At 40.3% G+C, this 15,952-nt stretch overlaps 1 protein-coding gene across 1 annotated transcript in view; it reads right to left on the bottom strand.

The window, feature by feature from the left end:
- Positions 1 to 2,019: 2,019 nt before the first annotated feature.
- iqch (IQ motif containing H) overlaps positions 2,020 to 15,952 on the bottom strand; it is a 185,690-nt gene continuing 171,757 nt past the window's right edge. The window contains exons 19-21 of the mRNA XM_043677174.2: positions 11,864 to 11,925; positions 11,331 to 11,439; positions 2,020 to 8,034 (exon numbers count right to left, since the gene is read on the bottom strand). Coding sequence (XP_043533109.2) covers positions 7,933 to 8,034; positions 11,331 to 11,439; positions 11,864 to 11,925 — 273 coding nt within the window. The 3' untranslated portion in view covers positions 2,020 to 7,932. The remainder of the gene's footprint in view (positions 8,035 to 11,330; positions 11,440 to 11,863; positions 11,926 to 15,952) is intronic.

Genomic DNA, 15,952 nt, shown 5'->3' with positions numbered 1-15,952 from the left:
CGCCTTGATCCAATGGCTACATGATGGTGTATATGCGCATATGCTCACTGTGCTGGTCCTTGACCTCTCCATGACAGTGGCCAACTTATCCATGGGGGCAGCCAAATGCTCACAACCTAGAGGCAGCAGGAATCCAACAGCACTGCTGCAGTGGTGCTTAGTCTGCAGTAATCCTCCAAGTGCCAGCAACCTGAAGTGTTTTTCCCTCGATGAGCTGCTAATTGCTGAGCTCAGCAGCATGAGCCTCTGACAGCTGAGCTAACATACCCAGCGAGCATCAGTATTTGAGCTGGTGTAGGGTGGGGGTGTTCAGCTGGCAATCTTATTGGTTTATCCTTTTAGGCATTGTGCTCTCTTCCTCAGAGTTGTTGGAGGGTTGTCCTGCCCAGTTAGCCTCTTGGCTGTAGAGACCATATTAACATCTCTACTGTCTGCAGGAGTCAAAAGAGAGAAGTTGCGACCAATCAGTATAAGTTTGGTCATGTTAAGAATTAGCTGTGGGGGAAATAGATGAGTAGCACAAAAAGGAATAAAGCTTCTTACTTGCTTACAAGGACATGGATGTTTTGGCATTTCCACAAGATTGGTTCCAGTTCTCACCAGAGCCAAGATCCTCTCTACATAGGGGTTGAAGAGCCTAATGTCAGGTGCCCCATCACCCATATTATGGACTGTATTCCCTTAGAATGGGAGAAATGGAGGAACTGAGTGAGATAAAAGTGTGTGGAACAGCTGTTTGTGCTGGTTCAAGTGCGGAAAGGTAATGAGATATTCCAAATGAGTGAGTATGAGCAGTGGAGAGATCATGCAAGGTTAGTAGTGGGGGCTTGGAGCAGGTCAGAGAGAATGAGGGAAGAGGAAGATGTTACAGGCAATAGTGGAAATGGTAGACCATGAGCCTGGATGACAGGTGGGAACAGAAGCAGAGATAAATCAATTTTGTAAAATATTGCTGTGAGTCTGGAGACTTCATTGCTATCATTAGACTCTTCGTTCCGGATATCAATTGAATTTGAATTCCAAAATTTTCCATGGCAGGATTCAAACCTAGGTCCCCAGAACATTACTTGAATTCATGAATTAATAGTGATAATTCTACAAAGCCATCACCTCCCCACTAGTGTGAGGTACCAGAGAAAAGATACTGAACTTACCTGATGGAGTGAAGAAGGTAATTAACCTTCTTCCTACACCGATAGGCCTTATCCTGGATGGTTGAGACCACAGTGACTTGGGCAGCAACCTTGGATCAAGCTAGCAGGGTCCAGTGTCGTGGTCCCCTCTGGCGATCCTTGGGGAAGAGGATGGTCCTACACTGCACTATCCTGTCCATTAGGACATTACCTCTACATTCCTGTCTGCAAATTGGGGTCACTATTTGACCTTAATTCGCATCTCTGGAACAATTGACAGGGACTGTGCACAGCAGGCCTGGACTGACAGCACTGTCATGTTATAAATTTCTCTTAGTTGAGATTTTAAGCTTACAATAAGTTTATTTGGGTAGGTTTACTCTGTTGGAGGTAAAGATCATAGAACAATGAACAACATCTTGAACTAATCCTATCTTGTTGCGTCCTGTTGCAGACTGCAAAGTCATGAAATTATAGCATTTGATTCCAGGGTTAACAATTGAAGCAGAAACTAAGTCATCATTCAAGATGAGATTGATGAGTGAGATTACAAGAGATCATTGATAAAATGTTAGATGTTTCTAACCAGAGTTGGTATCTCCAGACTTGATGCACCTACGCATCAGACTCATAGCAAACTTGATAATGTCAATAATTATGGGTTGTATGAACCAAAAGAGAAGAATACCAAACTTTATTTTGTGGAGTTGCCATTGAAATTAATGCAAAATAATTGAATTTTTAAATACTTATAACTCTGTTGCAAAAGTGGTGGAATCTCAAACTTATGATTCAAATGAAAAGAACAAATCTAATTTAGGAAAACACTAAATATACAAATCACTAGAAAATACACTATTAATTTCAAAATTGCTGTTAACATAAATTACATTCTTTATTAGTTTTTGCAGAGTGGTGTCTATGCTTGTGACCATGATTTGACACTAACAATCTCAAGGAAGAATTTCTGTGAAAGAACATACGATAATGTACAGGTAATTAGATTGGTCTGTTCAGGGAAAAGGTTCATTTGAATGAATCAGTCAGTAATTTGTTGTTGTAGGAAAGCTTTATTCGTTTGAATTGCCTGAACATTATAACAGTCTTGACAAGCACATCAGTCAGGCCTGGTTTAGATAGTTAGCTTTAGAACGACCTGTCAGAAACAGCCATTAAGTGTACAGCCCCTTCTCCATTAACATCATTGAGAAACACAAGCAAAACTCCCTACACATGGTGTCAAAATAAAATTTTGGTAACAAACAATGTAAAAGTATACAAAGATACAATTAAACCAACAGAAGATAATTGTGACAATTAATACTTAATATTCCCTATAGGCCAGTTATACTATAACACGAGGTTGAATACCTTCAGCTGACAGAACTAGATTCTTTATTCTGCACTGTGCAAAATATAACTCCAATACAATGGTAAGCCACATTTGACTGTCAACAGCAAATAACATTATATCACGATGAATGTAACCAGGTTTTCTCTTAACATTAGGAGCCTATTGGTGCAGTTGGCACACACATTGTTGCCTTGTTGAGCTACCTTAGATCTGTAAATCCTTCATTTAGCTATAGATGCTCGCATAATAGCACTTAGCATTGGATTTTCACTATTGTTTTGGATAGCTCATTTCAGGAAATCTTCTGGCTTGCCAAAAGAGCCTGACATGTTCAGTTTTCAATTCAGAGAGGCAGGGGCAGAATAATGCCAAGTCCACTGACCTAACAAGCAGCTACAGGAGAGGTAGGCAGCCCAGGGAGGTGGGCAAATGACAAAGTGGGCAGTTTGGAAGGCCCATTTCAAACCTCAGAGACTATGTTCCAGTCATTTTACCAAGTGTTAACTTTCTCACTCTCTACTCACTGCCCATATCCCGTCATAGCACCAGGCCCACCCACCCAAATACTTCCTTCATAACCATTCACTCAGTTTCCTCCATGTGTGGACTTCAGAAGTCAAGTGGAGATGAAAAAAACTTAACATTTTACAAATCCAGCATAGCTTTTACCTGTGCACACTTGATAGTGAAAAGACTTCAATTTATGAAATGTATTCAAAGCTTATAAATCTCTTGCAGTTAATGCCTTATAAAAACAAACAAGCTCCTATTTAGATCTCACATCAAAGAGACAAATCCTTTAATAGCCCTGCTAAACTGTCAACCAAGCTCTGAACACAGTTCCTCCCTGCTGAGAAATTGTAGCTTACCCAGCAAGCATTTACAATGACATAATAAAAGTCCTTGAGAAAATGTGAACAAAGAACTGTATGGAAAGTAAACAGTTGCTAATTTCTAACTTACACCAGATCTCCTGTCAGTGAAGGTTGTACATCAGGAATTTTTAAACTCTTACTGACAACTGCAGCTTGATCTTTTTTAAGGTTTAAGGAGTAGGACATTTAAATAATTATAGATCGCGACATTATCTGTCCTTCAAGAGATTCTATGTGTACTCCATCAGTTTGTTCGGCAGTTCAAAAAGGCAACTCATCACCACCTTTTCCAGGGTAATCTGGAATAGGCAATAAATGCTGACCAAGACAGCAATCCTCACATCCCATGAATGAATAAATGATAAAAAAAACTTATAAAATTAAATGCTAATATTGTTTCTTGAGTCCACCAAACAGGTCAGTCATTATGGCAAAATAAAAGTAGAATAATCTGGATGCTGGAAACCTGAAATAAAAATAGAATAGTATAGAAATTTATTGTCACGTGTACTTTTACATGAAAAATACAGTGAAAAGTTTTATAAGTTGCCTCACCATGGCACACATCAATGATGGAAGTCATACATAATAATAAAAATGAGTAAAATTAAGATAAGTTCGTCGCAGTTCCGTTATGGCTCCTGGGATCAGGGAAAGTCGATTTAGGAACAGAAAGTGCTGGAGAAATTCAGCAGGCCTGGCAACATCTGTGGAGAGAGAAAAACAGAGCTAATATTTCAAATCTGTTATGAGTCTACTTTGGTTCCGAACAAGAAGCATTTTGAACTCAAAATATTAATTCTATTTCTTACTCTAATTTACTGCTGCAAAACCTACTAATATCTCTGCATTTTGTTTTCAGTCCAGTCCTTATGATGTCCACCAGTACTGTTAGGGCATACATCATAGCTCTTATCAAGAGAGTTTATCTTCTCTAAGATGCAAAATTAATAACCATTACCACTGAAAATCATGAAACTAGAGAAAAGCAGGATGCTACATGTTGGGCATTAAAGGCTGCCAAAGTGATCTTTGACAATTAACTGTGAGTTGGGGGAGGTGGGGTAGTGTTGGGATGGGGGAGGGTTTAATTTTAAAAGTAACCTTGAGGCCACATTGACACAGTATGGGTTAGGACTTGAATAGCAGTTGACAGAAACATTAGGCTGGGCATTTGAAGATATTACAAACTGGTCCAAATAGGATCAGCTGTGTCCCTTTCCTACAATAATTACATGAATAATACTATGGTACAGAAGAAGAGAGTCATTGTGCAATATGGTAATCGACTGACTAGTTCTAAGGTTTGGAAGAGGGTTGTGTTTGTGGAATATTGTAATCAGATGAATAATTAATAATTTGTGAAAGGCATCTATTGTTAAATATGTTAATGAGACAGACAGAATATATTCAGGCAATGCAATACTGAGCAGATATTCTTACATTTGATGTTACTGTTGGGTCTACTCTCAAAATATGTTAATTAGCTGGTATAATTTTCTCAATAAACAGATTCGCAGCAAGTGATGTAGAGGTTAGGTCAATTAACCCCCTTCAGAAAGGAGCAAGCTAATCATATACAGTTTTGAGCAAATAGTCAGCAACTGAACAGGACACGCTGTTTCCTTTACTGCTGAGATGGTTGGAGGGTGTTGGCTCTGCAAAGCAATAGAGTTGAATAATAGGTTTCCAAGGTCACATGAATCTAGCCTCAAGAGATCAGAGTGTATTTAGGGAACTATCTTCAAATGGTTAGCATTCATAATGTGGCAAGATTCTCGAGAATGAGGACACAGGGTGTTTTCTGGTTTTTATTTAACTTTTGCCACCAGTGTCAAATTATGATCCCTACATCCAGTCTTAGTAAGATTGGGCTAGAATTGTTGGCAGGAGAATAATCAGCCATTTATGTGCCCTGAATATTATTTAATTCCTACTGTCAATATTGTGTAAGGACATGTTTAGCCTAGTCCAGGATGACCAGCCATTTGAATAAATCACCATTTAAGCTCATACTTGATGAATGGCTATTGGAGGTAGCTGCTGGGAGTTTGAGGAAGTGAACTCCAGTGAGAGCCTTTGTCTTCAGCAATGGAAGACAAAGAAATAAAACAAAACCAGCAAATTGAAAAATGATGGAAAAAATGGTATAAAAAATAAACCAGCCTCTGCCATTGCACCTTTTAGTTCACACGAATGATAAGACCAGAAATTAGATCACAAGTACTGAAATTGACGCAGGGCAAATAGTTTTATAGGGCTCCTGGTTTTAATATACTCTCAAATTAATCCACTACCAGTACTTTCTGGAATTCCTGAATAGAATGCCAGGTGTAACTTGTTAGGAGGCTGCACTTGATGTTGGGAATAACCAATCAACCAGTGAGATACTTGGAACAAGCTTCCAATGTAAGAAAGGGAGACCAACATGACTAGAAATGTTCCATGTAATTCTTCCAGGATATGGGCTGCACTGAGTCACAATGCAAATGCACCTGTATTTTTTTTAATCCAAAAGGAATCCAAATTCCTGAGAAGGATAACTAGTCTATTCCCAAAAACATTCATCTAAGTGTTCTGTGTCGAGCACATTTGTCAACCTCAATGTATCACATTTGAAAGTGCTGCACGTGCCAAGTCCATATCACACTTGCATTCGAGCAGTTCAAACCTCATATCCATCAAATGATAATAAATCATGATTGTCAAAATATTTTCAAAGATATAGTCAATACCTGCCATGTTTTGATGTCTTTCAGATGCCTAAAGGGGAGGTGTTGGGTATTTATAAACAGCTGTCAAACATGAGATAAACGTCCTTCAGTAACAGCAATTAGCTTGAACCTAATGTCAGATCTCACAGGTAGATAGGATAGTGAAGAAGGCATTTGAAATATTTTCCTTTATTGGACAGAGCATTGAGTATAGGAGTTGGGAGGTCATGTTGTGGCTGTACAGAACATTGATTCGGCCACTTTTGGAATATTGGGTCCAACTCTAGTCTCCCTCCTACAGGAACAATATTGTGAAACTTGAAAGGGTTCAGAAAAGATTTACAATGATGTTGCCAGGCTTGGAGGGTTTAAGCTATAGAGAGAAGCTGAATAGGCTGGGGCTGTTTTCGCTGGCGCGTCGGAGGCTGAGGAATGACCTTATAGAGGTTCATAAAATCATGAGGGAAATGGATAGGGTAAATAGACAAGGTCTTTTCCCTAAGGTGGGGGAGTCCAGAACTAGAGGGTATAGGTTTAGGGTGAGAGTGAAAAATTTAAAAGGGACCTAAGGGGCAATTTTTTTAACAGGGAGTGTGGTGTGTGAATGGAATGAGTTGCCAGAGTAAGTGGTAGAGGATGGTACGATTACATTTAAAAGGCATCTAGTTGGGTATATGAAGAGGAGGCATTTAGAGGGATATAGGCCAAGTGCTGGCAAATGGGACTAGATTAGTTTAGGATATCTAGTTGGCATGGACGAATTGGATAGAAGGGTCTGCTTCCATGCTGTACGTCTCAATGACACCCATGACTCTTTGTGCACATTTAAACAGTTCATCTCAAAAATACAAATTATGGTCTTGAAGAGATAGCCAAGTTAGATATAGCTGCAACTTTGAAGGAGACACTTCACATTTTTCTGGGAAAAGGTTGTCAAGATATAAAAACTTCTTTTTATTTTACATTGTGCTACATGGTGTGTTTGTTATTTTGTAACTCACTATGACTATTGGCATGGGACATCACCAACTGGAAGGAGGACGAGGGAAAATAATATTTAAGTTCTGGAAATCTGTTAATGTATTTCTAACAATGGGAGAACAGGTCACTGCTCATGCAACAAATTTTTTAAAATTCAAGAAACAATCTAGAACATATTCTGCTGTATGCTCAATCCAGAGCACATTCTTCATGTGCTTCCAGGCAAATGAAAGAATGAATTTCCCTCTTATCCCACTTATATTGTAATTGTACCAAAACCCTAAAGATGTTCAGGAACAACATTGGTAATGCTAATTAAATAAGGCATAGATCTGTCAACAATAGTTGGCTGAACAGCTAAAGGGCTTACACGCGAAAGAAGAATTACTTTGCCCTTTTGATCACAAATGAATCATTTTGGATTGATTTTGTGCACCTCCTACTGGCTATAAAGTGACATATGCAGGGTCCTATAAATAGATTTCCTGATGTTTCAAACAGTGTGTGCTAGTCCAAGGGGAACAGGGAAAAATAGAAAAATTTAAACGATGGAAAAATAGAATTATTTGAAAGCCATCAAGTATTTATATCACTAACATGGAAAATGTGTCCTTTTTAACTCATCTTGAACATTTTAATTGTGACTTTGAGCTAACGATCATTTTCAGAATAATCTGATGTGAAAAGCAGATGTTCTTGGACTCCTTCCATACTTCTATAGGTCCAACTATATTTAAAAAATGATTGAATAATATTGCAGGTTTTTTTTGGAATCATTGACAGTAGGCCAGCATCCCAGTGTGACAAAGTTGGAATTGGAGCTGAGGTAATCCAGAATGTTGGTACATAGCTACAGTTTCTCTGAATTAGGATCTTCAAGTTAGAGCCTTTAATGCAGTGGTTGAGTGATCTTCTTTAATGTAGGACTTGTTCACTACTGTAACTCCAAGGATTAACTCAATGTCTTTGATCGCCGCCTGTAACAATAACATAGAAGGATATGATAGCCATCCCCATGTAAAAATCTCAGCAGTGTAACTTCCATTGAATGCTTTCTTCCTTCCCTTATCTAGACTTTAATACAACAGTTCTCCCTCCTACCATTCATACACTCCAATTTGCCAAAAACTTAGATACATTTGGAAACTATAAGTGTAGTTCAAACAGTAGTATCTTGATTACTGGACTATTCTTCATGTAGGTTCAGGCTACTGACCATAATTTTAATGTGTGATTAATCACATTGCTACGATTCTTTTTCTAAATCACCTTATTTGAACATGTTATAAACACCTCCATGACAAATGTGAATTAAACCCAGACCTTCAGACTCCAAGGTAAGGACACTTTAACTCCGAAACAAGACTCTTTTGCATATTGCTACTTTTGTTAATGTCTTTATTTAGGGTAAAGAGAAAAACAGGTGGCTATTAATTGTGTGAACACAAATATACAGAGCAGCTGTGACACTAAGGGTGGAATATCGCTAAGACTGAGCAGCCAAAAAAATCTATTCATAAAGGAAGGTAGCTTAGTTTTTCCATCTCATCAACTGGCTTGTATTCATACTGATGATAACTGATGATTTCACTGTACAGTGAATTGAAATTTGAAATAAACTATGTAATTGGCAATAGTATTACCTGTATTATCCTTGAAAAAGTCAAGAAATTTGAAACAAAAACAGACGTTGCTGAAAAACCTCAGGGTTCCCCTGAAGGAGTCATTGAATCTGAAACATTAACTCTGATTTCTCTCTAGATGCTACCAAACCTGCTGAGATTTTCCTGCAATTTCTGTTTTTATTTCAGACTTCTAGCATCTGCAGTTCTTTTGTTTTTAAGTCAAAAAATTTGATGTTCAGAATGGTTAGGATCAAAGTTAGGATCCGAATAGAAGTGCCCAAGTGTAAACAGTTAATGACAGTGCTACTTATTTGATATCCCTACCACCTCTATAATTATTGAGGAAAAAAAAATATGGTGGTATAAGACTGAAGGTCTTGTGATTTAAACTACAAGTAAACATTTTCAAGAGATAGAAAGAACAACAGCACATAAAGGAAAATGTGCAGGAAACGAGCAGCCAGCCCAATAAGCGGGTTCCATTCTATATCGTTAAGCTGCTCACAACATTAAACCATTCATCATCTATTCCACCCATTAACCCCAATCCAGAACCCCCCCCCCCCCACCAGCCTCAATCCTGCCCACCCCTTTCCCAAACCCCTACCACTCTCATTCCTGACTACCTCACCACTTACCCCCACCCCTCCCCTCCAACCTTCCGCCCTAACCTTCTGCCACTTTCACTCCTGCCTGTAGTCATGCAATCTCCTGACTGAGGGAAGTAAGAACTAAGAAAAGCCTTTGGTCAAGTTAGGAAAAGATTTGTGAAATGCCTCCTTGGTAAATCTTGGCATCTGACAATTCTGTGAAAGCTGCAGTGCTGAGTTCCAAAAACGAAAGGAACTTGCACTTTAACTTCTAGCAATCACTGACAAATGACAGTGAAGAAATACAAACCAGATTCACCAAAACCAACATCATTCCTGATGAAGTATTCCAGTTAACTGAAGGATAGAGCAGTCCATCTGCCTCCTTAAAGACTCTCCAGCACCAATGTACAGTTGCAGCAGTGAATAAATACACAAAATGCACTGCAGTAAATCCCTAAACCTTCTTTGACTGCACCATCAAACACACAACCTCCATGACTAGAAGGATAAGGGCGGCAAATGCATGGGAACACCACCACCTTCAAGTTACCCTCCAAGCCAATCAGCATTCCGACTTGGAACTATATCCCCAGTCCTTTCCTTTAGCTGGGTCAATATCCTGGAACTTCTTTAATAATAGCACTGTGGACTGACACTAGATGGGACCAGCAGTTTCTCAAAGGAAAGTGGGTAGAAGCAACAAATGTTGGCTTGTCAATTACACTCATTTTTTTCTTTATTCTTTCATAGGATGTAGGTGTCGCTGGCAAGACCAGCATTCATCATCCATCCATGGTTTCCCTTGAGTAGCTTCCTAGCTCCTTCAGAGAACAGTTAAGAGTCAGACACATTGCTGTGAATCTGGAGTCACATGTAAGCCAGACCCAGTTAGAACAGCAGATATTTTTTCCCTAAAGGAAATCAGTGAACCAGATGACTTTTTACAACAATCTGTTCCATGATTAACAAAACTAAAACTAATTTTCAATTTCAGATTATTTCCCACGGTGGGATTTGAAGCCAATTCCCCAGGGAATTTGCCTGCACCTCTGGATTACTAGTCTAGTGACATTACCACTGTGCCACTGTCTCTCCAATGATGCAATTTAAAAAATCAGTATTTTTAGACATTTTGGAACTGTATTTTGCGACAGAGGCTTGCAGTTTAGGCTAATCCATGAAAACTGATGATTTGACTGAGGTATTGGAACATAGAACATAACAGCGCAGTCCAGGCCCTTCAGCCCTCGATGTTGCACCGACCTGTCATACCAATCTGAAGCCCATCTAACCTACACTATTCCATGTACGTCCATTTGCTCATCCAATGACGACTTAAAGTTGGCGAATCTACTACCGTTGCAGACAAAGCATTCCATACCCTTACTACTCTCTGAGTAAAGAAACTACCTCTGACATCTGTCCTATATCTATCACCCCTCAATTTAAAGCTATGCCCCCCGTGCTCGCCGTCACCATACTTGGAAAAGGCTCTCCCTGTCCACCCTATCTAACCCTCTGATTATCTTATATGTCTCTATTAAGTCACCTCTCAACCTTCTTCTCTCTAACGAAAACAGCCTCAAGTCCCTCAGCCTTTCCTCGTAAGACCTTCCCTCCATTCCAGGCAACATCCTAGTAAATCTCCTCTGCACCTTTTCCAAAGCATCTACATCCTTCTTATAATGCGGTTACCAATGGAATACTGTCATTGTTCATAAAGCTATTACTCAATTGGTGTCACTCAGAGAAGGTTGAGAAAATGGAAAAGAATTTAAAGGGTCACTGTCACTGATATATTATACAAATGCTTAGTGTGCTCAAATCACATTTATATTTTAATAAAATAGAGAGGAATTTTGCTGCTGACTGTGCTCCATCTTTCTGCATGGTCATTCAGTAAACTTGGATTCACAGGTATTGAACTGCAGTTATTGTTGTTGACTGAAGGTTGAATGACACCTTGCTTCCAATCACTGTGCAATCTTAAAACATTTCTATGTTAATAAACTGTACAAAAATTAACAGCAAAACATTAGTTAATTAACACCTCACCTGAAAATTGTTCTCCAATTGCATATTAGGTGCTGTTATTTCCTGATGAATGACAGAGAGATTACGAGCAAAGGTCAGCAGAGCCCCCTGGAGATCTTCCCCGATTGTTCTGTTAATGATATACAAACAAATGAGTTTACTAATGATTCCCTTTACATGCTTAAAAACAATCACAGTCTCATTTCAGGGAAGTGCTGATGGAATCTAATGAGCACTTTCATTCTCGCGGGGCACAAATCTTCTGGGAAATATGAAAGATGAGGTACTGCTTTTACATGTCAACTGAAGGATTTGCACAATAAATATGTTTTATTAATCAATACACCGTTGAATAGCAATAGGTTAACTCAACTGGATGGCAAGATGAAATCCTACAGAGTTAGGGAATGACTAGCAGTCTTTTGAAACAATTTCTCTACATATTCTCTACATGCAAAATATTAGAACAGAAGATAATTGCTATCAAAAGCTTGTTCCTTGAACACAAACTTGGGAGTTACAAAATGTGCATTTGTAGTAAATGGTAGACTTACACCATCCCCAAGCGATCCTTCTTATTATCTTCATGAAGTATAAATACTGTCCCTTGTCTTTCCTGTAAAAGCAGAAAGTATTAGATCTCATGCCCTTTAAGATAATCACGTTATGGAGAATCCCTTGAGCTTTTTTTCCTTCTTCCTGTGAAGTCATTTGACTTGCAGCAAAATGGATGTGAGAGTGAGACTTGGCTCACTATTCCATCACAGAGGACATCCCATAACTAAGTCTGAACTCCACCCAACACTCAATCCCGTGTGATTGCATGCTGAACAGCATCCTTGGAAGATTTTTCCTACTTGCTGATATTGCACTTGTTGAGATAAGCAAACCCCATATGATATGATGATCAAACTGAGGAACCGTTGTACTTGTGACCTAGAATGCACAGAGATGTCAAGTTCATAGGTCTACAATTTCCCCAGACAAATGAATGTTAGTTGAAACAAGTTCTTACCCAGTTATCCACGGTAAGTTGTGCTATCTATTGCATTAATATAAGGAGCTCATCCTTCAGTGTGATTAATTTGGCACATCAATGACACAGAATGTAACCAATAACCCCAGATTAAATAAAACTACTAAATTTGACTATATATATAAAACGAGAGAAGCTGGGATTGTCCTCCTTACAAACGAGAACGTTGTGAGAAGATTTATTAAAGCTGTTCAAATTATGAACATCTTCAATGGAGTAAATAAGAAAACAAAACTTTTCATTAGCAGGAAAGGCAAAAACCAAACAGTTTAGGTTTAAGGTAATGACAAAAGAACCGGAGGACTGAATCTCATCACATTTTGGCAGAGTAACATTTTGTCATGTATCATGGAGGGTTTCTCTTGTGACGGCAAGCAGGTTTTCTCACACTATCATCCCAAACGTGCCTCATTCACTATGTACCAAGCCTCTTTGGGATCTGTCTCATCCGATTCTCGCCTGATTCTCCCATGTGCCATAGCTGGAAGTACTACCACCGCTGGGATATCCTGAGATATACCACTACATCATCGATACTATATTCAAAACTCTGTTGTGTACTTTGTCAAGTGATGGTAGTCTTGAGCTGTCCTGCATATTTGCAGACATTTGCCCCTGGCATGGTACAAAAGGGGAAATTGTATTTGCTTTGTTCACAGGGATCAGGAGATACCGAGGGTGGGTTGATACATCTCGAGAGGAGGGCCATCCTCTTCCCTGAGGACAGCCAGATGAGGCCGTGCCATTCAGACCCTGCCCATTGGACCCGAGGTGGCCACAAAGGCCATGTGGTCACCACAATCAGGAGAAATATCCAACAGTGCAGGAAGAAGATCAATGAAGGACTTGAGTAAGCCAGATGTGCTATTCTGACAATTGGCAATTGTTTCATGATCAATAGATTCTTGGTTTTAGATTTTTTAAAAATGATTTAAGATTCCACCATCTTCCAGAATTCCAATCCAGGTCCCCAGAACATTAGCTGAGTTTCTGGATTAATTGTCGAGCGATAATACACTAGGCCATCGCATTCTCCATCCTGCTCCACTTAGTTAAGTGCCACATCTGCTCTCTGCTGTCTCACACTCATTTTATCTCTGTGATGGCATCCACCTCTACCATTTTTACAACTGCCTTGCTCTTCCTACCCTGAACATCCACACCCTGCTAACCATACAAGGTTGCTACAGTGCCTAATTATCACTCAGGTCACCTCACCATCTTTATCTCTACTGCACCGGCACTAACAGCTGTGTCATCCACTTTCATCTCACTCACTCCCTCATTCTAGGAAAAAACAGTCCACAATGGAGTCAACAGGGCCAGCATGGATGGAGGAGTGCCACATATTTGTCCACTTTGAAGACAGGTTCTTGGTGCTGGCTGGTGAAGACCAGAACTTCTCCTGTGGGGAAGCTGAAGCCTCAATGTACCAACAACCAAATAGAAAGCATTGTTCATTGTCATGCTACTTTCCCATTACCCCAATTGTTTATTTAGTGTTAACATGCCATAATGTCTATCCTTTGTTCTCTCTTTTGTCTTCTGCAGACATTCTCTCTTTTTTCTTCTGCAGACATCAATGGAATATTCACAGTGCCTATCATCAAGGGGCACCCTGAAATACATGCCCTCTCATTACCCCCACTGTGCCTTCGAGGAAGCACCTGTAAGGTGGCCAGTTGGAACACCTCCCCCCCTCCCCCCAACCAGATCAATACTGACACCTCGGTGTGTATGTTTTCTAGGTTAGAGTCACCACAGCTGGCCAAGGATGAAACATGCCCAGGTTGGTAGCACTTGGAAGACTGCTGGAGACCAGGCATCTCTCAGCCCCAGGCAGGAGAGGACCCCATGGTGTTGGCAATCAGCAACTAAACTGACAATCACTGGAGCAGTAGGCAAGTTTTTCAGAGGCATTTGGCAACCTAATGCAAAATGTGCAGTACTATTGCAGGGATAGGGTGGTCCTACTGCCTCAGGCATTGCTGTCTCCATGAACAGGTTAATGGGTATCATGGACAGCCAGGTCCAGCAATCTCAGTGTCTGATGGAATCAAGCACGGGCCAATACTGCATTACTTTTCGTCACTAGTGCACACCAGTAAAGGCAAACAACAAGGGGATGAAGCACCCTGGGTTCTTTCTCGGTGCCTCATCCTCACAAGAAGATAGAATGGTGTCAGTGGGCACACAGTGGAGGAACCACATACATGGCCCCCGAAGTCTCGTCTCAGGACACTCCAGAGGTGGCCAGACCTTTCACCTCTGCACTGCCTGCCACCCTCAGCTCTGCAGAAGGGTCAAGCAACAAGAGTGCACTTGCCTCCCGACAGGAGACACTCAGTCCTCTAGACATAAAAATTTCTGGGACTGTGCCCAACTAAACCAACGAGACCAATTGGCTCCACTGGTGGACAGGCTCCCTCCATCCCAGATGAGCACATGGGACTGCACCAAGACTTAGTGAGAGGGAAAAAAGTAGATCTTCTGAGAGCAGACAGGTGGCACTTGTGACTCAACCCTGTAAATACATTATCACATTTATAAATGTGATATTTTTTCACCATCATCTGTGTGTGCAAGACTCTGTCTACCTGAAACTGTAAATACAGAATCTAAGCGAGTTTTGAGAAGATTTGTAGCTCAGGTTGAGGTTTTGGATGTAGGCTTGCTCGCTGAGCTGAAAGGTTCATTTCCAGACGTTTCATTACCTTGCTAGGTAACATCTTCAGTGGACCTCATGCGAAGCAATGCTGAAAATTCCTGCTCTCTATTCATATGTTTGCATTTCTTTGGGTTGGTGATGTCATTTCCTAAGGTGAAGTCACTTCCAGTTCCTTTTCTCAAGGGGTGGTAGATAGAATTCCTAGAAGCATAGTATTCCAACCGGAACGCTATCAACAAACACATTGAGTTAGACTCCATCCACCACCCCCAAGAAAAGGAACAGGAACTGACTTCACCACAGGAAATAACATCACCACAGGAAATGACATCACCAACCCAAAGAAACCCAAACATATAAATAGAGAGCAGGAATTTTCAGCATTGTTTCGCATGAGGTCCACTGAAGATGTTACTTAGTAAGGTAATGAGACGTCTAGAAATGAACCTTTCAGCTCAGCGAGCAAACCTACATCCAACAGAATCTAATATTGAAAATACAGAATTCCTACCTTCAAGTGCTACAAGATGTTCCATGGTCCAAAATGTGAAGTCAGCACCTCCTGCACCATTTGGAGGTTAAGGGTAAAGCACAGGTTACTGCAGCTTTGGTAACTATGCACCATCTTGCCAGATAGACAAACATGACTCAAGTTCCCCACACAAGTCTATTTGCCTACTTTAACAACATCTCCCCTCCCTCCTCAACGTGACTACTTTGCCTCCCATGCTGGTTCATGTCCCCTGTTTAGTTGCCTCCCTTCAGTATTGAAATCCCCTCTGCATCCCATCATTCTGACTCCAATATCCACAATTCATTTCCCCAGTTTGCCTCTCACTGCAGTCCCTCCATGATTTTTAGTGGATGGACCCTCAGGATAGACCATGGTCCACCACCTTAAGCAAAATTAGTCGTGAATGATGAGTGACCAGCCACCTC

The sequence above is a fragment of the Chiloscyllium plagiosum genome, unplaced genomic scaffold (assembly GCF_037043375.1).
Source record: "Chiloscyllium plagiosum isolate Xiang-an unplaced genomic scaffold, Cpla_swu_hap1 HiC_scaffold_39, whole genome shotgun sequence".
Lineage (NCBI taxonomy): Eukaryota > Metazoa > Chordata > Chondrichthyes > Orectolobiformes > Hemiscylliidae > Chiloscyllium > Chiloscyllium plagiosum.
This window is presented reverse-complemented; position numbering and strand designations above follow the sequence as displayed.